The sequence below is a fragment of the Dama dama genome, chromosome 14 (genome assembly GCF_033118175.1).
Source record: "Dama dama isolate Ldn47 chromosome 14, ASM3311817v1, whole genome shotgun sequence".
Taxonomy (NCBI): domain Eukaryota; kingdom Metazoa; phylum Chordata; class Mammalia; order Artiodactyla; family Cervidae; genus Dama; species Dama dama.
Genome location: NC_083694.1, coordinates 35956106 through 35981841, shown reverse-complemented (window position 1 = coordinate 35981841; position 25736 = coordinate 35956106). Strand labels below are relative to the sequence as shown.

General features: G+C 38.7%; 1 protein-coding gene across 2 annotated transcripts; it reads right to left on the bottom strand.

The window, feature by feature from the left end:
- LOC133069611 (putative dimethylaniline monooxygenase [N-oxide-forming] 6) lies at positions 1–25736 on the bottom strand. 2 transcript variants are annotated; one of them, XM_061161219.1, is made up of 8 exons: positions 25599–25736; positions 20861–21049; positions 19501–19663; positions 18127–18269; positions 12119–12318; positions 4467–4822; positions 1985–2057; positions 1–364 (listed from the first exon to the last, which is right to left on the bottom strand). In XM_061161219.1, the coding sequence occupies exons 1-8, from the start codon at positions 25728–25730 to the stop codon at positions 1–3; spliced, it is 1620 nt and encodes a 539-aa protein (XP_061017202.1). In that variant the 5' UTR covers positions 25731–25736. The 2 variants fall into 2 exon arrangements, with proteins under 2 accessions (XP_061017202.1, XP_061017201.1); XM_061161218.1 differs by having other exon boundaries at positions 1–343; positions 25599–25730.

Here is a 25736-nt window from a genome sequence, read left to right as displayed (position 1 = left end):
TCAATAAAATGCAAGTAAAACAGCCAGAAGAAGCACTGGGAATAAAAGAATTTTAAGCAAATTGTAAAAGGGTTGGGGTCTTTTAGCTTCACTGACAGCTCTTGTCCTGGTTGGCTTTAATGTCCTGTCCCATTGGGTCAGGATGGCATTTCTGGCCCCATCCCACTTCCCTGGTCCCATCAGTCGAAACTGGTATGGACTACAAGGACCAAAGTACACCTCCAGGGCCAGCTGGGGATCAGTCAGGAAGAGCCATGGTATGTTAGGTTTGGCCCCTATGAAGGAGCCCAGTTCATCCATGTATGTGATGTAATCTGTCTGCAGAGTCTGGCTCTGGCCAAACCTGAGGAAACAAAAGAACACATTGGAGTGAGTGCCACAGTTGTAAACAGAGGCACAAATTTCATTTTTCTACTTTCAGAAAAGTAGCATTTTAGTCAGCACCTCCAGTAATACCCCTGACTCCTCTCTTTTCTCACAACATAGAATGCATCATATATTCTTTGACTTAAACGACCTGGCTTTGTTTTTTCCTCTCCTTTCTAACCTCTATTCAGGTATGATGTCATTTTGGGTTTTTCTCTCTAGCCATGAAGCTGAGAGTGAACTGACCCTAGGGTCTCAAGGTGACTGATTAACTTAGTCTTTGATACATGATTATTCTTTCTATGACACTTGCTTAAGATCTTCTCCAGAGTTAGATTTTTATATTGATGTGTTTTAAATTGGGTTTATGAATAGTTTTAATATTTGCTGCAATTTATAAATTGTTTCATACATTTAGTTGGAATGTGATCTCATTTGCTTTTAGGAATTCTTAAGACTAGGACTGACATTGAGGCCTCTCTTTCCCCTCTTCTTTATTCTCATTGGCTTCAGTCATAAAGGGTAGTAAACAGAGTAAGCTGCATGAACTGTTAGCACACAGGAGTGCTCATTTCACAGAGCTTTCCTGTGAACTGGAGGAGGTGCAGGGGAGGTTTTTTTTTTGCTGATCTTTTAATTTTTTAAAAAATTATTTATTAATTTTATTTATTAATTTTTTTATTTATTAATTTTAATTGGAGGATAATTACAATATTGTGATGGCTTTCTATATGAAACAGGGAAGGTTTTGTTGAGTCTGAGTATACCCATATCTTCTCTTCTTTAGGTCCTTAGTCAATGATTTTCTTGGGCCTTTAATGAATGATATGTTAGAGACTTTAAAGTAGAAATACTTCCTATATGGTCACTTATTCATCAATATGTGATCCATTGCCTAATTATTTTTAATAGATTTTAATGTTTAATTTAAAAAGGACTGACTTTTATAGGAGTGATTAACACAAAAGAGAGTACATTTATACATCTGATATTGAGTCACTTAATTTCCTACAAATCCCATTTATGGTTACTTGAAAACTCATGATTGGATGAATCAGAAGTAACTATTCTTTTAGAAGAAAATATTAGGGCAGGTGAACTCTATTTAATACTGGATTTGGTTTTCTTGGTTTCTACTTGGTTATTTGGTTTCTACAGCATTGCCACTGCTCACTTTCCAGTTAGCTAATTTGCTGATAAACATGTGGCTGATGGGAAAGAAGCTCTTGGGAAAACAATTAGAGTCATTTCTCAACCTCAGCACTATTGGCACTTTGAGGTGGGTAATTCTTTGTTTAGGTGGACTGTCCTCTGCATCCCCAGTTTCTACCCATTAGATACCAGTAACATGTCCTCTTCACTTGCAATTACCAGAAATGTCTCCAGATTTTGCCAAATGTCCCCTGGGGGGCAAAATCACCCCTGTTTGGGAACCTGTGTGCTAGAGTTATAGAGAAAAAATATAATGATTATTATTTGCCCATATAATACTGCTTGATTATAGCAAGTGTTTCAAAAATGTGAACTGACTAATGACAAGTTTATAGAATCTATTAATGTTTTCCAACTTGTAAAGGCAAATTTTAAGATTTGTTCATTAGCAAGTACCATCTCTTACCATTTGAGTTTCTTCCCCATTTTCTCCTCAATGTCATCCATCATTTCATTTGTAGTTGGCAAGGTACATGAATCTAAGAAAGAAATGAAGTCAGAGATATTGAAATAGGAAAAGAAATCAGAAATATGCAATTATATATGATGAATTCCATTCAGTGTTTATGAACTATATCCCTAAAAGATTTTGTATCAAGAGGAACTATTTTTAGTGTGTTTAGCAGAATAATAGTTCACAGAAACAAAGATTTGAGAAGCCAGTGAACTTGCTCTGGGAATTGCAAAGCTGGCCTTCCATGAGATAGTGACAGTGGCGAAGTCTGTAGCTTCAAGTGACTCAGTCTTATACTTCTAATGACATTATGGAGGGCCTAATCCTCAACATGCCTCATGCATATAATAGCTTATCAGTGTCTTCATATTTCTTCCTGCATCCTTTTACTAAGAATTATCTCAAGAGATAGTCTGGTAAAATAATTCAGTCTAAGGTCCATGACAATTCGATTGGGACAATGGAAGGAAATCTGGATTTTCCAACATCAGCCTGTAGCCAAGGAGGATATTTTAAGGGATGACAGAAAATTTTTAGTTGTTTTTATAAATTTCACATTAATGGAGGCCTCTTCCAATTGCTAACTATAGCTCCTTTGCCTCTGTAATAATGGCAGGGGATATTATGACATTCTCATGAGTACTCCCTAATCATTGTTAGTATCTCACCTCAGCCTGCTGGTACCCTGTGGTCAGATATTTGCTGTGCCCCTAATTAGAAAGTAAGGGGCCAGAATTCTGGTCATTTTTCTCGATGTATCTTAAGTGCCAAGACAGAGCCTGGCACATAGCAGGTGTTCAGTGAATATTTGTTGAATGAATAAATGATGCCCTTAGTTTCATGTAAATTTTTTGGATATATGAACTGTATCTGATCTTCCCATAAGACTGTTGTGCCTTTCAGGAGAAAAAGACAATGGAATCATTTACAAAAGATTTCATGATGGGTTTTTGAAAGTAATGATCCTTCATGGTCCATTTGAAATAGAAATTTACTTATCCACAACATATTAAGAAAACATACACATATGCTCTATGATTGTAACTTTTTCTTTATTACCTATAGTGTAAATTTCTATGGACAGTATGTTAGGTAAGGTACAACTATACTGCCAAGGTTCTTGAATCCTTGAATAAAAGCACACTTTCAATAACAGTGGTGATCAATATGATTCAGTTCAGTAGTTCAGTCGTGTCCGACTCTTTGTGACTCCATGAACCATATGCACGCCAGGCCTCCCTGTCCATCACTAACTCCCGGAGTTTACTCAAACTCATCTCCGTGGGGTTGGTGATGCCATCCAACCATCTCATTCTCTGTTGTCCCCTTCTCCCCCTGCCTTCAATCTTTCCCAGCATCAGGGTCTTTTCAAATGAGTCACCTCTTTGCATCAGGTGGCCAAAGTATTGGAGTTTCAGCTTTAACATCAGTCCTTCCAGTGAACACTCAGGACTGATCTCCTTTAAGATGGACTGGTTGGATCTCCTTGCAGTCCAAGGGACTCTCCAACACCACAGTTCAAAAGCATCAATTCTTTGGCACTCAGCTTTCTTTATAGTCCAATTCTTACATCTGTACATGACTAGTGGAAAAACCACAGCCTTGACAAGATGGACCTTTCCCATCTATTTGCCATCTATTTGCCATGAAGTAATGGAACCAGATGCCATGATTTTAGTTTTCTGGAGTAAATTAAATCAATATTTGAGACGTTGCTTTTCTCCATGTAACCCTCATATTCTTAATTTGTCCACACAAACATACTTGTTGCCCCTGAAGCCCATGGGATCCAGGTGGAGGAAGGGGGAGAAGATTATCAATAGAGTATAGGAGTGGCCTGACACTGCTATTTTGACAGAGTTCACACCAATAATGTCTCCAGCATGCCCTGACATCCACCAGGGCCCTTTCAATCTTTGCAGTGTAATTTGACATTGCAGTAACCCACTGCTGTCCTTCTCTTGCTTTTATAGGCTTTCAAAGTCCTATCAATCCCCCTATGAGAAGTTTAAGCTCTCTGACATAGCTTGTAAGGCTCTCCATGCTCTGGTTCTTTCCTTCCTTTCTTTCTTGCTACTCTCTACCTCTGCTTTATATTTCATTACACCAAAATGCTTCTTGTTCCTCACATACTCCATGTTGTCTCTTACCTTTATACCTTTTCTCATGCTGTTTTTAGAGAAAACATGTTATTTTTATTTTTCTCATGTTATGTTTAGAAAATAACTCACAACCCAGTTATCCTCACCACAACACCCTAAACCTTTTCCTGTTGTAGCATTCCCCCTACCCTGTTTTAAGCTCTGTGAGGTCAAGGCTCATGTCCGTCTTATTCCCTTTATATCCCTAGCACCTATCACAGAGCTTGGCATGCAGTATATGCTTAGTAAATATTTGTTGACTAAATGAATGAAAGACAGAAGGGCCCACTTACTTGCAAATACTTTAACAACCCAGCGGGCCTGTAGGTCAGCCGTGGGGATGGTAGCCCCAAGGGACTGGACAAGACCTATCACAGCCAAGGTTGGCTTCTCCAAGAATGGGGGAAAGATGCCTTTGAACAAAGTGACCTCATTATTTCTGCTTTTGATGATGGAGTCATCAAGGAAGGGGTAGGCATAACCATAGCCTGTTGCAAAGATGACATAGTCAATGGCCTCAAACACTGTCCCATCCTCAAACACGGCTGAAGTCTCTGTAAACTCCTTCACATTGGGCTTGATGGATACAGTGCCACATAGGATGCGGGAAGGGAGCTCATCATTGAACACAGGCTCTTTCCTTAAGGTGCTGTGGAGAAACAAGAGAAGGAGGCCCATGCTATAAAGTACCTCATTTCCAAGAAATATCTGCAATAGTCCATAGCACTGAAAATTTAAGCAGTTGAACATCAGCATGAAGACATAGAGGGCAACTAAACTCTCTTCTTTTGGGAAAGTTCTTTCCTGTTGACATTAATAATCCTTAAGAACATGTGTTTGACATAGAGATGGCCAACAGGCACATGAAAAGATGTTCAACATTGCTAATTATTAGAGAAATAATAAACTACAATGATGTACCAATTCACACCAGTTAGAATGGGAATCATCAAAAAGTCTACAAATAACAATTATGGATTTCAGATACATACTACTATATAAAATAAGCACAAGGAAATATACTCAGTATCTTTTAATAACCTGTAATGGAAAAGAATCTGAAAAAGAATATATTTTAACTGAGTATATCTATATGTCCTCCAGCCCTTAGAAGAAACGGAGTAGCCCTCATAGTCAAAAAAGAGTCTGAAATGCAGTACTTGGGTGCAATCTCAAAAATGACAGAATGATCTCTGTTCAGTTCAGTTGCTCAGTTGTGCCCAACTCTTTACAATGCCATGGACTGTAGCATGCCAGGCCTCCCTGTCCATCACCAACTCCTGGAGTTTACTCAAACTTATGTCCATTGAGTTGGGGATGCCATCCAACCATCTCATCCTCTGTTGTCCCCTTCTCCTCCTGCCTTCAATCTTTCCCAGAATCAGGGTCCTTTCAGATGAGTCTGTTCTTCACATCAGGTGGCCAAAGCATTGGAGTTTCAGCTTCAGAATCAGTCCTTCCAATGAACATTCAGGACTGATTTCCTTTAGGATGGACTGGTTGGATCTCCTTGCAGTCTAAGAGACTCTCAAGAGTCTTCTCCAACACCAAAATTCAAAAGCATCTATTCTTCAGTGGTCAGCTTTCTTTATAGTCCAACTCTCACATCCATATATGACTACTGGAAAAACCATAGCTTTGACTGGATGGACCTTTGTTGGCAAAGTAATGTCTCTGCTTTTTAATATGCTGTCTAGGTTGGTCATAACTCTCCTTCCAAGGAGCAAGGGTCTTTTAATTTCAAGGCTGCAGCCACCATCTGCAGTGATTTTGGAGCCCCCCAAAATCAAGTCTGTCACTGTTTCCATTGTTTCCCCATCTATTTGCCATGAAGTGATGGGACCAGATTCCATGATTTTAGTTTTCAGAATGTTGAGTTTTAAGCCAGCATTTTCACTCTCCTCTTTCACTTTCATCAAGAGGTTCTTAAGTTCTCCTTCACTTTCTGCCACAAGGGTAGTGTCATCTGCATATCTGAGGTTATTGATATTTCCCCCGGCAATCTTGATTCCAGCTTGTGCTTCCTCCAGCACAGCGTCTCTCATGATATACTCATTTCAAGGCAAAAAAAGACATCTTTTTTGGGTGTTAGTTCTAGAAGGTCTTGTAGGTCTTCATTAAACCATTCAACTTCAGCTTATGTCTAAAGGACAGAAATGGTATGGACCTAACAGAAGCATAAATATTAACAAGAGGTGGAAAAAATACACAGAACTATACAAAAAAGATACTCATGACCCAGATAACCATGATGGTGTGATTACTCACCTAGAGTCAGACATCCTGGAATGTGAAGTCAGATGGGCCTTAGGAAGCATCACTACAGACAAAGCTAGTGGAGGTGATGAAATTCCAGTCAAGATATTTCAAATCCTAAAAGATGATACTGTGAAAGTGCTGCACTCAATATGTCAGCAAATTGGAAAACTCAGCAGTGGCCACTAGGACTGGAATAGGTCAGTTTTCATTCCAATCCCAAAGAAGGGCAATGCCAAAGAATGTTAAAACTACTGCACAATCACACTCATCTCACATGCTAGCAAAGCAATGCTCAAAATTCTCCAATCCACGCTTCAACAGTATGTGAACTGAGAACTCCCAGATATTCAAGTTGGATTTAGAAAAGACAGAGGAACTAGAGATCAAATTGCCAAGATCCATTGTATTATAGAAAAAGCAAGAGAATTTCAGGAAAACATCTACTTCTGCTTTACTGATTATGCCAAAGCCTTTGACCATGTAGATCACAACAAACTGGAAAAATTTTCAAGAGATGGGAATAGCAGACCACCTTACCTGCCTCCTGAGAAATCTGTATGCAGGTCAATAAGCAACAGTTAGAACCGAACATGTAACAACAGACTGGTTCCAAATTGGGAAAGGAGTACGTCAAGGCTGTATATTGTCACCCTGCTTATTTAACTTATATGCAGAGTACATCATGTGAGATGCCAGGCTGGATGAAGCACAAGCTGGAATCAAGATTGCCGGGAGAAATATCAATAACCTCAGATATGAAGATGACACCACTCTTATGGCAGAAAGTGAAGAGAAACTAAAGAGCCTCTTGATGAAAGTGAAAGAGGAGAGTGAAAAGTTAGCTTAAAACTCAACATTCAGAAAACTAAGATCATGGCCTCCGGTCCCATCACTTCATGGCAAATAGATGGGGAAACAGTGGAAACGGTGAAAGACTTTATTTTCTTGGGCTCCAAAATCCCTGCAGATGGTGACTTCAGTCATGAAATTAAAAGGCCCTTGCTCCTTGGAAGAAAGTTATGACCAATCTAGACAGCATATTGAAAAGCAGAGACATTACTGACAAAGGTTGGTCTAGTCAAAGTTATGGTTTTTCCAGTAGTCATGTATGGATGTGAGAGTTGGACTCTAAAGAAAGTTGAGCACTGAAGAATTGATGCTTTTGAACCATGGTGCTAGAGAAGACTTGCTAGTCCCTTGGACTGCAAGGAGATCAAACAAGTCAATCCTAAAGGAAATCAGTCCTGCATATTCGTTGGAAGGACTGATGCTGAAGCTGAACCTCCAATACTTTGGCCACCAGATGCAAAGAAGTGACTCATCGGAAAAGACCCTGATGCTGGGCAGATTGAAGGCAGGAGAAGGGGACAACAGAAGATGAGATGGTTGGATGGCATCACCGATTCAATGGATATGAGTTTGAGAAAACTCTGGCAGTTGGTGATGGACAGGGAAGCCTGGCATGCTGCAGTCCATGGGGTTGCAAAGAGTTGGACACGACTGAGCGACTGAACTGAGTGAATATATATATTTAACTGAATCACTTTGTATACCTAAAGCATTGTAGATAAGTTATACTTCAATTAAAATGTCTGCAAATATTAAATGCTGGAGAGGGTCTGGAGAAAAGAGAACCCTCTTATGCTGTTCGTGTGAATGTAAATTGGTGCAGCCACTGTGGAGAACAGTATGGATTTTCCTTCAAAAACTAAAAGTAACATTGCCATATGATTCAGCAGTCCCACTCCTGGGCATATATCTGGAAAAGATAAAAACACTAATTCTAAAAGATACATGCACCTCAATGTTCATTGTAGCACTGTTTACAATAGCCAAGAGATGGACACAATCTCAATGTCCACTGACAGATGAATGGATAAAATAGATGTGGTACACACACACACACACACACACACACACACACAGAGGAATATTACTCAGCCATAAAAAGAATGAAATAATGCTATTTGCAATAACATGGATGGACCTAGAGATTATCATACTAACTGAAATAAGATAAATATCATATGACATCACTTACATGTGGAATCTTTAAAAATGGTACAAATGAACATTTTACAAAGCTGATATAAACTCACAGACAGAGAAAGCATACTTATGGTTACTGAAGGGGACATGAGGAATGGATAAATTGGGAAACTGTGTTTAACAGATACACAACCATTTGTATCAAATGGCCTTCCCTAGTGCTTCAGATCTGCAGAATCTGCCTGCAATGCAGGAGACCCAGGTTTGATCCCTGAGTCAGAAATATCCTTTGGAAGAGGGCCTGGCAATCCACTCCAGTATTCTTGTCTGGAGAATTCTATGGACAGAGGAACCTGGCATGCTACAGACTGTGGGGTCGCAGAGAGTTGAACATGACTGAGCAACTCCCACTTTACCTTTTTTAATGTACAAAATAGGTAAATAGCAAAGACCTGTGAAGCACAAAGAACTATGTTCAACATCTTATAATAATCTATAGCAGAAAAGAATCTGAAAAAGAATACGTATGTATAGCAATCACTTCAGTTCAGTTCAGTTGCTCAGTCGTGTCCGACTCTTTGCGACTCCATGAACCACAGCATGCCAGGCTGCCCTGTCCATCACCAACTCCCAGAGTCCACCCAAACCCATGTCCATTGAGTCGATGATGCCATCCAACCATCTCATCCTCTGTCGTCCCCTTCTCCTCCTGCCTTCAATCTTTCCCAGCATCAGGGTCTTTTCAAATGAGTCAGCTCTTTGTATCAGGTGGCCAAAGTATTGGAATTTCAGCTTCAAAACCAGTCCTTCCAATGAACACCCAAGACTGATCTTCAGATGGACTGGTTGGATCTCCTTGCAGTCCAAGGGACTCTCAAGAGTCTTCTCCAACACCACAGTTCAAAAGCATCAATTGTTTGGTGCTCAGCTTTCTTTATGGTCGAACTCTCACATCCATACATGACCACTGGAAAAACCATAGCCTTGACTAGATGGACCTTTGTTGACAAAGTAATGTCTCTGCTTTTTAATATACTGTCTAGGTTGGTCATAACTCTCCTTCCAAGGAGTAAGCATCTTTTAATTTCATGGCTGCAATCACCATCTGCAGTGATTTTGGAGCCCAGAAAAATAAAGTCAGCCACTGTTTCCACTGCTTCCCCATCTATCTGCCATGAAATGATGGGACCAGATGCCATGATCTTAGTTTTCTGAATGTTGAGCTTTAAGCCAACTTTTTCACTGTCCTGTTTCATTTTCATCAAGAGGCTCTTTAGTTCTTCTTCACTTTCTGCCATAAGGGTGGTGTCATCTGCATATCTGAGGTGATTGATATTCCTCCTGGCAATCTTGATTCCAACTTGTGCTTCCTCCAGCCCAGTGTTTCTCATGATGTACTCTCCACATAAGTTAAATAAGCAGGGTGACAATATACAGCCTTGATGTACTCCTTTTCCTATTTGGAACCAGTCTGTTTTTCCATGTCCAGTTCTAACTGTTGCTTCCTGACCTGTATACAGGTTTCTCAAGAGGTAGGTCAGGTGGTCTGGTATTCCCATCTCTTTAAGAATTTCCACAGTTTGTTGTGATCCACACAGTCAAAGGCTTTGGCATAGTCAATAAAGCAGAAGTAGATGTTTTTCTGGAACATCTTGCTTTTTGGATGATCCAGCAGATGTTGGCAATTTGATCTCTTGTTCCTCTGCCTTTTCTAAAACCAGCTTGAACAATCACTTCACTACACCTGAAACACTGTAAATCAACTATACTTAAAAAATAAAGAATATCTGTCTGAGCTGCTTCTTTTGGCTTCTTGAAACTTGAATATTCTCTTGTGGATAACTTAAACTATTTGAAGACTCCCCAAGTAGATGATGATAAAACTAATTCCTAGTCACAATAAAGTTGTTAAGGGTGCTGATTGTGGAGCCAGGTGGCCCAACCTCATAACCTAACTCTTCTTCTTACTAGCTGCTACTTCTCTGTATTTGTATTTTGTATTATATGGAAAATAGGGATAGTACAGAAGCTGTCTCGTCAAATTGTTGTGAGATTCAAATGAATAGTTATCTGTAAAGCACTTAAAACAATGCCTGACACGTGCAAGCATCATTATTCTAAGTGAACTATTATTATAAATAAGCTCTCATCTTGCATGAGGAAATCAGATCTACTGTGGTGAGATGTTTTAATGCTATGTTTGCTTTCCTTTCATTAACTGTAGTTGTGAAAAAAAAGTACAACGTTGATACTGCACTTCAGTTACCAAAATTGTAGGAATGTTGTTTTTTTTGATGAAATTCTTCATTTTGACTTAAGTTTCCTTCAAGGATTCTGGAATTTCCTCTAACTATCTCAAAGACTAAGAAACTTTATAAATCTTAGAATTTTTTTTTTTTTTTTTTAATATTCCACACTGTTCTCTACCTCTTTAATTCTGCAATCTCTTCTTTAAGCCTATGGGTGTCAATAAGTAGGTCACAGCCAAACCTGTTTTTCTCCCCTGTTACCCTTCCTACCAAGGGAGGAGTAAGAAGATATCATCAGTACGTTTTGGTAATTGGAACCCTTCCTGGATGAATGGATTTCCAAATCTATGTTTTTATTGTCTGAAGGATAAAGCCAAAATATGGTTGCAGTTACTATTACAAGACAAAAATCTTTACCAGTACAAGCCCTGAAACTTCTATTACATTAAAAAATAATTTTAAACGCATGAAATCAAAATTTTTCTCAAGAGGGATATAGCATTCTGCCAGACAAAGTAAGATAAGTGCTACAGAGTGAGAATTTGCTACTAAACCTTGTATTTATTACTACAGTTAACAATTTGCTCTCACTTTTTAAGCCTGTCTTTCTAATCACAATGAAAAGATTTTGCTTTTCATGGACCAAAGATGAAATTTCTAAGGAATTCTTTTTTTTTTCTTACCCACTTAAATGTTCTTTTTTTTCAGATATGCTGATTCATCTACCTAGATACCTTTTTAATTAGTAGGTGTTGTACTCTGTCTTTATGGAGAAATAAATAAATGAATCATTAATTCACCAGGTTACATCAGTTCTGTGTCTCTCCCTGCCTTACATGCTCCACGCCTCCTCACTGTCCTGCAGAAATGTCAACCCGTCCATGGAGGCATGCACATTCATTTTGAGACTATCTACTTGCTGAGACATGTTGATTAACACTTACTTTTTTAATTGTTCCTTGTATGCCCATTAGAAGACACTAATATGAATTGATATTTGTAAAGCTTTATAGTTCACAAAGTAATTCTTATATTTTAAATTTCACTGAATACCGCAATAGTCTTGAGGAGTACATCTTGCTATTGCTATCCGTATTCATCTATAAGCATGGACAAAATATTCCTCAAGAAAATCATTTATGAGATGTCTCAGCCCTCAAAATTCTGTGCTATGGCTTGTGGCAGCCATAAATGAATCTTGCATGTTAGGGTGATCTAGCTACAAGATCCATCCCCACTTTGTATTCTTTCTTACTACTTTTACCACTAGACTAATTTCAATAAGATTTTCATCCCATTCATGGTCTCTGATTATACTATGTCACCTATGCAGTCCTTAATTTAATTTCACCAGGCTTAATGAGATAATTAAAGAAAGACTTACAAAGAATTCAACTTAATCCAGTGTTCACTTTTTTGAGTAATAAGATATGTATTATTTGTAGTACCTGTTTAAAGGCATCAGGCCATAGTTTTCATGTTTAAACCACGTGTTCATCTTCTTGACATATAACCAGTCAGAGACAAATGAAGGAAGGGCATTCCGGAGAAAGGATGCAAAGCGGGTCACATACAGCATGTCCCAAGGATAGCCGTCATCCCAAACCCGACTCATGACCCAGGAACCACTTCTGGTGCTGATAATGACCTGGTAGGGAAGGTAACAGGTTTCAATATTGCTCTGTAAGAATTAAGCAGATACAACACAATTCTGTGGACATCTCTGTACGTTATCCAGGTAGGAAAACTTTTAAAGAGGTAGGTCAAGATAAGTAGTCCATGATAGAAGCTAGTTAGAGGCAGAACTACCCTCTCTCGCTCCACCCCAGAGGGCGAGTGTATAGGTGTTGAAAGAATGACTATCTGATGCCTTGGAATATGAGAGTATTCTGTTCCCTGGTGGCTCAGTGGTAAAAAAAAAATCTGCCAAGCAGTGCAGTAGCCACAGGAGAAGTGGGTTAGATCACTCGGTGGGGAAGATCCCCTGGAGGAGGGCATGACAACCCACTCCAGTATTACTGCCTGGAGAATCCCATGAATAGAGGAGCTTGGTGGGCTACCTTCTGTATGGTCACAGAGTCATGCATGACTGAAGTGACTTAGCACGCATGCATTATTCAACTATGACAAGTATAGTCTTTGCAGACTCTTAAGACTAAAATAGTAAAGATCAGTCAGTGGTGGTGGCTGGTGGTAGTTGCTTGGCTGAGTAGGGGAAATGCAGCTAACTTGTTGGCTGAAATTAGCCTGAGGAAATGCCAAGGATTTAATTCTATTCTCTGTGCCTGGTCTCCTTTTCCAGTCCTTGCTACACACACACTCCAGGACCTTGGGCAGCTGCTTTAGCCAAAGACAGGCCCGACTGCTTATTTATTTTATCACTTTTGTGATAACCCAAGAGAATCTGACTTTGAATAATCCTTAGGTATTTTTAAATATCCATTTAAAAATTTATTTATTGAGCACCTATTTCCTTAGAAATATGTTAGTACATATCTATGGATATCTCCATACATTTCCCTTAATATCCAGGTGAAAGTGAAAGTGAAATTGAGGTCGCTCAGTCGTTTCCGACTCTTAGCGACCCCATGGACTGCAACCTCCCAGGCTCCTCCATCCATGGGATTTTCCAGGCAAGAGTACTGGAGTGGGTTGCCATTTCCTTCTCCAGGAGATCTTCCTGAGCCGGGGATTGAACCCAGGTCTCCCGCACTGTAGGTAGAACACTTTACCGTAGGAACATTTTTAAAGAGGTAGGTCAAGATGAGTAGTCCATAATTGAAACTAGGTATTTAGAGGGAGAACTACCTTCTCTCCACCCCAGAGATCAAGAGCATAGGTGTTCAAAGAACGACTACCTGACACCTGGGAGTAAGAGAGCTCTCTATTCAACTGTGACAAGTTTAATCTTGTATTAGAAATATGTTAAATTCTTTTGGTTATGTATATATACCAGTGGTTATGTATACCCACTCCAGTAGTCTTGCGTGGAAAATCCCATGGACAGAGGAGCCTGCTAGGCTTCAGTCCATGGGGTCGCTAAGAGTCAGACACGACTGAGTGACTTCACTTTCACTTTCATGACTCAGCATGGAGTCCTCTGGGAAACCTTCTTTGACAATTCATCCACTCAAAGTTTGGTTATCTAGTCATGGTGCTGCCACGCCACAGCTAAAGTCTCATTGCTTCCTTTCATGATGATCATGTACCTGTCATCCTACCCCTACCTATCTATTCCTTCTTGAAGTCAAGAAGTAGCTTGACATGGACCAGCTAGACCTAATTAATATCTATAGGACATTTCACCCCAAAACAATCAACTTCACCTTTTTCTCAAGTGCACACGGAACCTTCTCCAGAATAGATGACATCCTGGGCCATAAATCTGGTCTTGGAAAATTCAAAAAAATTGAAATCATTCCAGTCATCTTTTCTGACCACAGTGCAGTATGATTAGATTTCAATTACAGGAAAAACATTGTTAAAAATTCAAACATGTGGAGGCTAAATAACATGCTTCTGAATAACCAACAAATCATAGAAGAAATCAAAAAAGAAATCAAAATATGTATACAAATGAATGAAAATGAAAACACCACAACCCAAAACCTATGGGACACTGTAAAAGCAGTGCTAAGGGGAAGGTTCATAGCATTACAGGCTCACATCAAGAAACAAGAAAAAAGCCAAATAAATAACCTAACTCTACACGTAAAGCAATTAGAGAAGGAAGAAATGAAGAACCCCAGGGTTAGAAGAAGGAAAGAAATCTTAAAAATCAGGGCAGAAATAAATGCAAAAGAAACTAAAGAGACCATAGCAAAAATCAACAAAGCTAAAAGCTGGTTTCTTGAAAAAATAAACAAAATTGACAAACCATTAGCAAGACTCATTAAGAAACAAAGAGAGAAGAACCAAATTAACAAAATTAGAAATGAAAATGGAGAGATCACAACAGACAACACTGAAATACAAAGGATCATAAGAGACTACTACCAGCAGCTCTATACCAATAAAATGGACAACTTGGATGAAATGGACAAATTCTTAGGAAAGTATAACTTTCCAAAACTGAACCAGGAAGAAATAGAAGATCTTAACAGACCCATCACAAGCAAGGAAATCGAAACTGTAACCAAAAATCTTCCAGCAAACAAAAGCCCAGGACCAGATGGCTTCACAGCTGAATTCTACCAAAAATTTAGAGAAGAGCTAACACCTATCTTACTCAAACTCTTCCAGAAAATTGCAGATGAAGGTAAGCTTCCAAACTCATTCTATGAGGCCACCATCACCCTAATTCCAAAACCAGACAAAGATGCCACAAAAAAAGAAAACTACAGGCCAATATCACTGTTGAACATAGATGCAAAAATCCTTAACAAAATTCTAGCAAACAGAATCCAACAACATATTAAAAAAATCATACACCATGACCAAGTGGGCTTTATCCCAGGAATGCAAGGATTCTTTAATATCCGCAAATCAATCAATGTAATACACCACATTAACAAATTGAAAGATAAAAACCATATGATTATCTCAATAGATGCAGAGAAAGCCTTTGACAAAATTCAGCACTCATTTATGAATAAAACTCTCCAGAAAGCAGGAATAGAAGGAACATACCTCAACATAATAAAAGCTATATATGACAAACCCACAGCAAGCATCACCCTCAATGGTGAAAAACTGAAAGCATTTCCCCTGAAATCAGGAACAAGACAAGGGTGCCCACTCTCACCACTACTATTCAACATAGTGTTGGAAGTGTTGGCCACAGCAATCAGAGCAGAAAAAGAAGTAAAAGGAATCCAGATAGGAAAAGAAGAAGTGAAACTCTCACTGTTTGCAGATGACATGATCCTCTACATAGAAAACCCTAAAGACTCTTCCAGAAAATTACTAGAGCTAATCAATGAATATAGTAAAGTTGCAGGATGTAAAATTAACACACAGAAATCCCTTGCATTCCTATATACTAACAATGAGAAAACAGAAAGAGAAATTAAGGAAACAATACCATTCACCATTGCAACAAAAGGAATAAAATACTTAGGAGTATATCTACCTAAAGAAACAAAAGACCTATACATAGAAAACTATAAAACACTGATGAAAGAAATCAAAGAGGACACAAACAGATGGAGAGACATACCGTGTTCATGGATTGGAATAGTCAATATTGTCAAAATGGCTATTCTACCCAAAGCAATCTATAGATTCAATGCAATCCCTATCAAGCTACCAACGGTATTTTTCACAGAACTAGACCAAAGAATTTCACAATTTGTATGGAAATACCAAAAACCTTGAATAGCCAACGTAGTCTTGAGAAAGAAGAATGGAACTGGAGGAATCAACCTGCCTGACTTCAGACTCTACTACAAAGCCACAGTCATCAAGACAGTATGGTACTGGCACAAACACAGAAATATAGATCAATGGAACAGAATAGAAAGCCCAGAGATAAATCCACAAACCTATGGACACCTTATCTTTGACAAAGGAGGCAAGGATATACAATGGAAAAAAGACAACCTCTTTAACAAGTGGTGCTGGGAAAACTGGTCAACCACTTGTAAAAGAATGAAACTAGAACACTTTCTAACACCATACACAAAAATAAACTCAAAATGGATTAAAGATCTAAATGTAAGACCAGAAACTATAAAACTCCTAGAGGAGAACATAGGCAAAACACTCTCCGACATAAACCACAGCAAGATCCTCTATGACCCACCTCCCAGAATATTGGAAATAAAAGCAAAACTAAACAAATGGGACCTAATGAAACTTAAAAGCTTTTGCACTACAAAGGAAAGTATAAGTAAGGTGAAAAGACAGCCCTCAGATTGGGAGAAAATAATAGCAAATGAAGCAACAGACAAAGGATTAATCTCAAAAATATACAAGCAACTCCTGCAGCTCAATTCCAGAAAAATAAATGACCCAATCAAAAAATGGGTCAAAGAACTAAACAGACATTTCTCCAAAGAAGACATACAGATGGCTAACAAACACATGAAAAGATGCTCAACATCACTCATTATTAGAGAAATGCAAATCAAAACCACAATGAGGTACCATTACACGCCAGTCAGGATGGCTGCTATCCAAAAGTCTACAAGCAATAAATGCTGGAGAGGGTGTGGAGAAAAGGGAACCCTCTTACACTGTTGGTGGGAATGCAAACTAGTACAGCCGCTATGGAAAACAGTGTGGAGATTTCTTAAAAAACTGGAAATAGAACTGCCATATGACCCAGCAATCCCACTTCTGGGCATACACACTGAGGAAACCAGATCTGAAAGAGACACGTGCACCCCAATGTTCATCACAGCACTGTTTATTATAGCCAGGACATGGAAGCAACCTAGATGCCCATCAGCAGACGAATGGATAAGGAAGCCGTGGTACATATACACCATGGAATATTACTCAGCCATTAAAAAGAATTCATTTGAACCAGTCCTAATGAGATGGATGAAACTGGAGCCCATTATACAGAGGGAAGTAAGCCAGAAAGATAAAGAACATTACAGCATACTAACACATATATATGGAATTCAGAAAGATGGTAATGATAACCCTATATGCAAAACAGAAAGAGAGACACAGAAATACAGAACAGACTTTTGAACTCTGTGGGAGAATGTGAGGGTGGGATGTTTCAAAAGAACAGCATGCATGCTATCTATGGTGAAACAGATCACCAGTCCAGGTGGGATGCATGAGACAAGTGCCCGGGCCTGGTGCACTGGGAAGACCCAGAGGAATCGGGTGGAGAGGGAGGTGGGAGGGGAGATCGGGATGGGGAATATGTGTAAATCTATGGCTGATTCATATCAATGTATGACAAAACCCACTCAAATGTTGTGAATTAATTAGCCTCCAACTAATTTAAAAAAATAAAATAAAAAAAAAAAAAAAAAAAAAAGAAGTAGCTTGACTTGCCTCTGTGTTTATTTCTAGCCTGATGCAGTGCTGACACATAAAAACAGCCTGTTATGTGTTGGCTGTTGAATAGGTAAACAATAGTAAGACCTAAATTTTGTTTTTTCCAGAGTGGTAAGCATAGTACTGTTGCATGGTAGGTGATAAGAAATACTGTTAAATAAATAAAGGCAGAGCTTGAGCAGCAACCAGTTTGCTTGGAGGTGATTAGATCATAAAGTTAAAACCAAAAATGCACAGTTACATATATATATATATATATATATATATATATATATGCACTTAACTCTGGTTTCAGGAGACTATACTGCCTTATTAGCATGGGACACATAACATTGCTTCACAGGGAGAGTGTCTCAAGTCCTCGATTTGACTGGCATGTACAGCAGGTGGATCTGTTGTGGTATGACATGGTCAATGCCATCCTCAGTGCTTGGGATACTGCTGTTTTAGCATAGCCATCCTAAGTTTGTTTCCCCAGACCTCTTAGATCTCATACCTGTGTAACCAGATGACTGAGCTCAACAGCAATGTCACATCCTGAGTTCCCCAGGCCAATCACGAGGACCCTCTTCCCCTTGTACACTTCTGGGCCCTTATAGTCCCGGCTGTGGAGGAAGTGGCCTTGAAATCGGTCGAGGCCTAAATGGAACACGGGGAGTGGTTTGAGTTTACTTCCAGAAGAAATGATTTTCTCCCCCCCAACTATTTTTCAAATGTTTGATTCTCCTATTAGCAATTTTAATTTTAAAAATTTCCCTAATTGAAATGTACTTATCCTTTTGGAGATTTTTGACACTAAATCCCTAACTAATTACTTTTGAAGACATCACAAAAAACTTAAGGAATTTGAATTTATATTTGCTAATAATCATAATATTTATTGAGGGTTTACTTGTCTTAGTTAATTTAATCCTGATAACATTTCTGAATGGTAGGTATTAGTATTATCTCTACTTTAAAAGAAAAGGAAATTGAGACAAATAAGTTTAGTGAGTTGTCTAGGGTTAAATGGTAAGTTTCTAGTAGAATAAGGAGTTGAGCCCAGGTATTCTACATTCAGAACCCCCAAATATGCTTCCTCTTAGCATTAATGATGTCAATCTTCTATTCTCCCTTAATCTCTACTCTTTTAATTACCTTGGTTTATGAACAACATGGACTTTCCTTGTGGCTCAGCTGGTAAAGAATCCACCTGCAGTGCGGGAGACCTGGATTTGATCCCTGGGTTGGGAAGATCCCCTGGAGAAGGGAAAGGCTATCCACTCCAGTATTCTAGCCTGGAGAATTCCATGGATTGTATAATCCTTGGGGTTGCAAAGAGTCGGACACGATTGAGCGACTTTGACTTTCACTTTCATGAACATCAGCCTCTGACATATGAGCTCTAATATTTTTGAGGGGATGCATTCCTGTTGCAAAGAAAGAAGGAAGGAGGGGAGGAAGATAGGAAGGAAGTAGTGGGGAAGAGAGGAGGAGGAAAGAGGGAGGAAGGAAGAAGAAAGGAAAAAGGAAGGGAGGTTGCTTATGTATTTATTTGCTATTTGCCATTTCTGCAGAGTAGTGAAATGTATCACTACACACACACACTCACTGTGATTTTTAAAGTTAATTTGCAAAATGTGGATATTGATGAAATTTTAAGACCCAAGTTTTTTCTCAATGGATCTGTGTCTTCATCTAATCTCTGATCTGCAAGTCCTTGATTCTTTTAGGATGAGGTCAATGATGAGTATATTTGACATATCATCAGACTTAATTTTTTAAAAAATATTTGGAACCTTAAGAATGATCATTATGTGCAATCTGTGGAAAACTCTATCCTATTCCTTGATGTTTGTGTATAAGATTTTTATATACTTTCCAAACTTACCAGGAAAAGAATCTGTTGGTAGATTGGGGTACACATGGTGTCCTGAACAGATCATTACAGCATCGAAAATAGTAGATTCCTGTTTCTCATCCTTTTCTGAAACAATTTCCCATTGGCCAGTGACCAAGAAGTTGGGACATTTCTTTATACTAGTAACCAGGGTCTTAAAGAAAACCAGAAAGAAATTGCTTCTATTTACAGTTCTATGAAGTTTTTTAGTTTGTTTGTTTGTTCCTTGCAGTATTTCTGTGGAGAAAATAATTGTTGTGTGTTCTCATGGTCATTGAAAATAATGTGGAAAGGCATTAAAATAGGAAGTCACAGTGAATCTTCAAATTTCACAAGAATAATTACTCACTGGGTTATATTTATTTTTTGACATCTAGTTAGTAGATTTGGGATACATTGCACTGAGTATTCTTATGAAAGGTGCCATGTCATTTGCTTGCTGTCACCCTACATTGACATCCATGGCTTCTTCCTCTCTGGCTTCCTCTTCTATCTACTCCAATAATATGGGATTATCTCAGGTTCAATCCTTGATCTCTGTTTTGCAATATAAGGACACTATCCTTTGGAAATATTAGTCACTTCCATTGTATGACTATTATGTTGATATCAGTTCAGTTCAGTCACTCAGTCGTGTCTGACTCTTTGTGACCCCATGGACTGCAGCACGCCAGGCTTCTCTGTCCATCACCAACTCCTGGAGCTTGGTATAAGTAAAATTATTTAAAATATAATAAGATAAATAAATAAAATATGAAGTAAAGTTTCAATTTATGATTTGCTTCTTATTTTCCCCACTATATATATGTGCTCTGCACATATCTAATGGATTGAAGTTGAGTTCTAAACAAATGTGAAGTATTACTTATAATTATGGAGACAATGCTGCTATGCCATAACTCCTAAGGCTTCTAATCTAAGGAACTAAGTGTGTGAAGAATGAGGGCAATAAAATTATTCTTTTACATTGTTACTTTCTTCTTAAAGGCAGAATCTCTAACAAATGCCACATCTATTAGAATCACAACTCCTTGGGCATTGGACCTACAGAAGTCTAAGTGTGAACTAGAGACTTTGGGGTTGTTTCTGAAACATAAATGTGTGAGGGTGGAAAGCTCATTAGACGGGTACAGCTGCCTGCACTACTTTCTATGATGTTTTAAAAGCTCTTAGACTCTTTGGAGAACACGTTTTAAGGGGAAATAAAAACAATTCATGAGTACTTTATAATCTGAACCAACGTTTGATTGGTGACTTTGACTCTGTTTTCTAAGATAACGTCCTGTATCTCTGCTTCTCCTCTAATCCTTAAACATATTGATGTCAACAGCACAAGTTACAAGGTCCTTACCTCAAACTGTATATATCTTAAAAGATTATTCTTTTGAGCAAATGTCTTTATGTATTCCTGGACCTTGCTTTGGTGCATGTAGTTGGGGTAATCGTCAGGATATGGGAAGTCTGGAAAGCACATCATCTCTTTGGAAGAGTTAGTGAACACAGACTTGTAGATGCTGGCTCTGCCTTCTTCTGAATGGTCCTAAGGAGAATAAGACGACAGAAGAATAGATGGTTGGATGGCATCACTGGCTCAATGGACATGAGTTTGAGTAAGCTCTGGGAGTTGGTGACAGGCAGGGAAGCCTGGCGTGCTGCAGTTCATGGGGTTGCAAAGAGTTGGACACGACTGAGTGACCAAACTGAAGAAGAATAATAAGGCTTAAAAAGGAAACCAAGAATGGCATTCCTCTCAGTGACTATTCAGTTAATTGAAACCTTTTCTATATGTTAAAAAAAAAAAAAGAAAAAAATTGACTGTTGTCTGTAAGACATGGAAAGGAAAGCCTTCAACAACACTTGGCCCAGGGCTGGTGAATCTTTGGTCTTGGTCCTTTTGCTCTAATTAGCTCCAGTTTAGCTCTTTTTTCCCCCCAGTCACAGCACTAGGTCTGATCTCATACTCATTTTCAAGAACATAACTAAAGAGTCCAATGGAAACTATGGCTTTTAGCCTGTTTGATTTTCTTTATGGAATTCGGTGAACTCTTGTCTTCACTAGCCATAGAACCCTCTAAAGAAGTCATTTCCTGAAGGGCTCCTTAGACTGTCACTTCCTGGGTCCCACCTCTGAATTTCTGGCTCAGTGTGTCTGGGGTGAGGCCTGAGAATGTGCATTTCTGACAAGATCCCTGTGCTGCTGATGCTGTTGGTCCAGGGACCACGCCTGAGGACCACTTCTGTAGTGTAAATGAATTCTGTGCTTGAGGAGTTCCTGAACTCACCAACTAGTGGCATTCACTCCTCACCAAAGAAACAAAAGAAACAAGAAGCCTTAGAACTTGTGTTAAAACTTGGCATCTTATAGTAAAACCACTATGTAATTGAAAAGTGGCTTCTTTTGAGGAACAGTGGAAGGCTAAGTTCAAAACAAACATTTCCTCTCTGTTTGAAAAACAGGATAAAAGTTCACAGAATGTGCTGCCTTGAAAGTACATCTAGAAGTTGGCAACCCATTTTTCCCCAAATCTTGAAGGAATTCTCATGAAAGGAAGGAAAAGGATGGAATGTTATATTGCTCCTGGATTCAAGACAGCTAACTTTCTCCAGTCCAACAACCCCATATGAGAGAACTGTGTCTCTGAGGGGCTGCTGAGTCTTCACTGTTTCCCCTTAAGTGACAAAAACAAACTTCCTCTACTCGTGGTTGCTGCATTTCTCATGATAACCAAGCCCAGAGATTTTAACTTTTTAAACCTCACTTGGAAATTTCTGCTAAGGTCAGAGAAAGAGTTGAGGCTTTGGCTTGGTGGGTTCTCATGTTTGGGTCTGTTACTGTTCACCCCTAGCCAGTAACTTGTGTTAATGTTTGTGAGAAGGAGTTTTCTAAGCTGCCCACTAAAGGGAGGGCTGAGCTGTGGGTTGGAGACTGGTTTAAAAAATGTATGATTTTGCTTTGAGAAATAGAGGTGATAAGACCATGAGTTATTTCCATCATTAATGAACTGCTGGACTCTTTCACCACTGGACTCCAGCCAATCATAACAAAGAAGAGAAGAGTACATGCCCTACAGCTCCTTGGAATTTTCCCTAAAAGACTGTTCTGCAAATAGAGGAAAACAAAAATATTATGTAACAACAGAGAGTAGCTTCAGGGAGTTCACATTTTCATTATTTAAATATGTGGGGTAGTTTGAGCCAGTAAGGAAGAAATTAAGCTCAGATGCTCCCCACTGACTAGGACAAGATGTCATGCTATGGGACATGTTAGCATTGTCTGTCTTGGGTTGTAATTGTATAATCTCCTATCATCCCTACTAGAACGTAAGTAACTTGAGGGGAAGGTCAGAGGCGAATTCAAAACTATTGTGCATGCATTTTAGCAGTCTGCCTTGATCATCTTTCATATTCCCATTTTATCAGTCCCATTTTTGCTTGCTTAGATATACCTTCAAGGTCCAACTCAAAAGTTGTCCCCTTCTCATGCCTTTCCTTATCTTCCTTTCCACCCATTAGAAGTCATCTCTGCTTTCACCAAGTTCTAATTGTCTTTACTACCCTAATCATATTCTGTTTATTCATTTGTATTATGATTATTCTAAGACTTCTTTTCTCTCTGCTTTTAGAATACTGCATGCCTGCTGCACCTCTTGTTTGCAGCTATGCCTGCAAATATGTATTTGCTGAATGGATAAAGGAATGAATGAGTGAAACAAAATTTCAGATAGTTCTGGTTCAATACTTTTCCCTTTGCAATCCAAATGACCTATTGTATGTGGCTTGTTGAGCAACCTTTTATTACAGCCACAACAAAATCTTTTGAGGTCATGAGGTCCTATATTAGAGTCTATAAAATTTAAGACATGCTCACATTCAGCCTGCTAGTTTTTAAATCCCATTTGGTTTTTATTTTACAGAAAAAGCACACAGAGAAAAGTTCAGAATTCTCATGTTTCTCTCTTCCAGAATACCTTCTACATGACAGAACTTGCAAGATAAAAGCTTAATGTAGCACACTTTTCAAAAATTCCTCTCTGATAATACTGCATACCAAGCAACTTTTCTTAGAAAAGAAGGAAGAAGTGGGGCGTGTGGAGAGGGCTAAAGTTTAGAATATTTGTATATGTTTATACTCCCACAGGGCTTTTGAGAATAATTCTGCTTATACACAATGACTTTATGAAAAAGATATCTTTCCCTCTTGTGGATAACCCAGGGTCTGACTTTGAATATATTGATCTATCATCTAATGCTTCTTAAAATAAATTTTCCGATCTGGCTGCACTGGTTAACTTACAGATCCATGGATACACCGTGTTCATTGCCTTCTCTGCACATTTCATGGATTGCCGGTCACTGCTACCTAGAAGCCTTTCCCACCTGATGCTGGCACACTCTTGGTGTCTGTACTGTTGGCAATGTCCCGCTCTCTGGAGCTGTGTTACATGATGGTTCTTTACTTACTTGTCTGAATATCTCCTTCAAGTCTCATTTAAGTGTTATCCCTGTAGGAAATTTCTCTTGACCTGCTAGTATTTTAGGAGTCCAGCCTCATCTAAATCTCAAGGCACTTGTTTATTTAACTAACAGTCACCAAGGGCTATCTTGTTGTAAAGTTATAGAATCTTTTGTTTGTACTCTTAGGACCATATATATTAACATTTTGGAATTTGTAGATTTTTGAAGTTTTTCCTTAGTATTCCTAGTGAGATCTGGTGCAACACCTTATCATCAAATGTAATAAAATTACTACAGCAAAACATGGAGTTGGACAAAGACTATATACATAGCCTCATATCAGTTCAATCCTGTTTCCTGACTATATGACTTCCGGACAGGTTTTGCTATTAAATGAGTTTTTCTGTTACAGGATTGTGGACCTATATTAAGCCTTACTACACCAAATGAAGTAGAAACCATTTATATAAAGTGGTTATGACATATATTTGTCATCCCAGGACTTAGTACAACACTCTGTCAAAATAGATGCTCAAGCAGCATTTAATTACTTCTAATAAGTCAATAAACAACCATTTCATGGTTTAGATTAAGCTGGTCATGTCTCCCTGATAAAATGTAAATTAAAAATTTTGAATTCATTAAAAAAAACCCTTGATTATTTCTTAGTGGAAAATACAAATTGATGCTCTGTATTTCATGCAATATTTTCAGAGTTATAGGACCCCCAGAGCAACCTATTGTTGCAGGTTGGGCAATACAGAGACCAGGACAGACTGAGGTTACAAGATAAATGATGTGGCTAGAATACCTTCAAGCCAAATAAATATCATCTATATCTAATCCTAATGGCTAGGGAGTTCAGGACAGAAAATCTGGAAGTTTCCTAAAGCTGATTTTTGAAATTTAAGAATTGGGTTTATAATGACTATTTCCTGATTGTATTTTTTTTCTAGCAATGAACCGAATGGCAGAGATAATTATTTTTCTCTCTGGACATGGCCTGACAAGAGTATTTAATACCCATGTATACACCATACACAATCAACATTTATAATAGCTTATAATAGATGCCTAATAGACATGAATTAATTAAAAAATCATATCCTGCTATAATTGGGAGGCAGGTTAGAAGGAACTTAATTTTCAGCTTCTGCATTTGACTAAGGAGCATTTGAAGGGTAGAAAGAAAAAAAGTGACTTTCCTGAAATCTGTCTGCTTAAAAAATCAGAGTTGATACTGGAACTCAGGACTTCTGACCCCAGTCTAGTTTTTCTTTTTCAAAGGTCCCCTACCCCCATGCCCATGTTCTCAGAATTTAATAGCAAAAGGCATAGGATCTTTCAGTTACATGGGGAGGCAGTAGTATAGTTTTTCTGTCAACTACTGACCGTTTTACCCCTTAAAAGCCTAGAGATTTGGGCTCTGCCACATAGGTGGCAACATTTAATGAGCTGGAGAAGTCCTCTTACGAGATAGTTTAAATGATAGGTCATTTAAATGATAGGACTTGAGTAGGATGGGAGAGAGATTTGATTTTCCAGAGCATCTGGAGCATTTGTGATCAAGTCTGAAAGAACTGTTCACATTTGATTTGCAGTGTAAACCCATCACCTTCTATTGTCTTACTCACTGAGAATTCCCACAGACCTCCAACTTCATTGCTCCTTTCAAAGCAGGTGGGCTCCAGCCCCTCTTCCAGACAACACCGTATGGAGGCCAAGCCACTGACACCAGCTCCAATGATGGCCACTCTCTTCACCATTGTTGC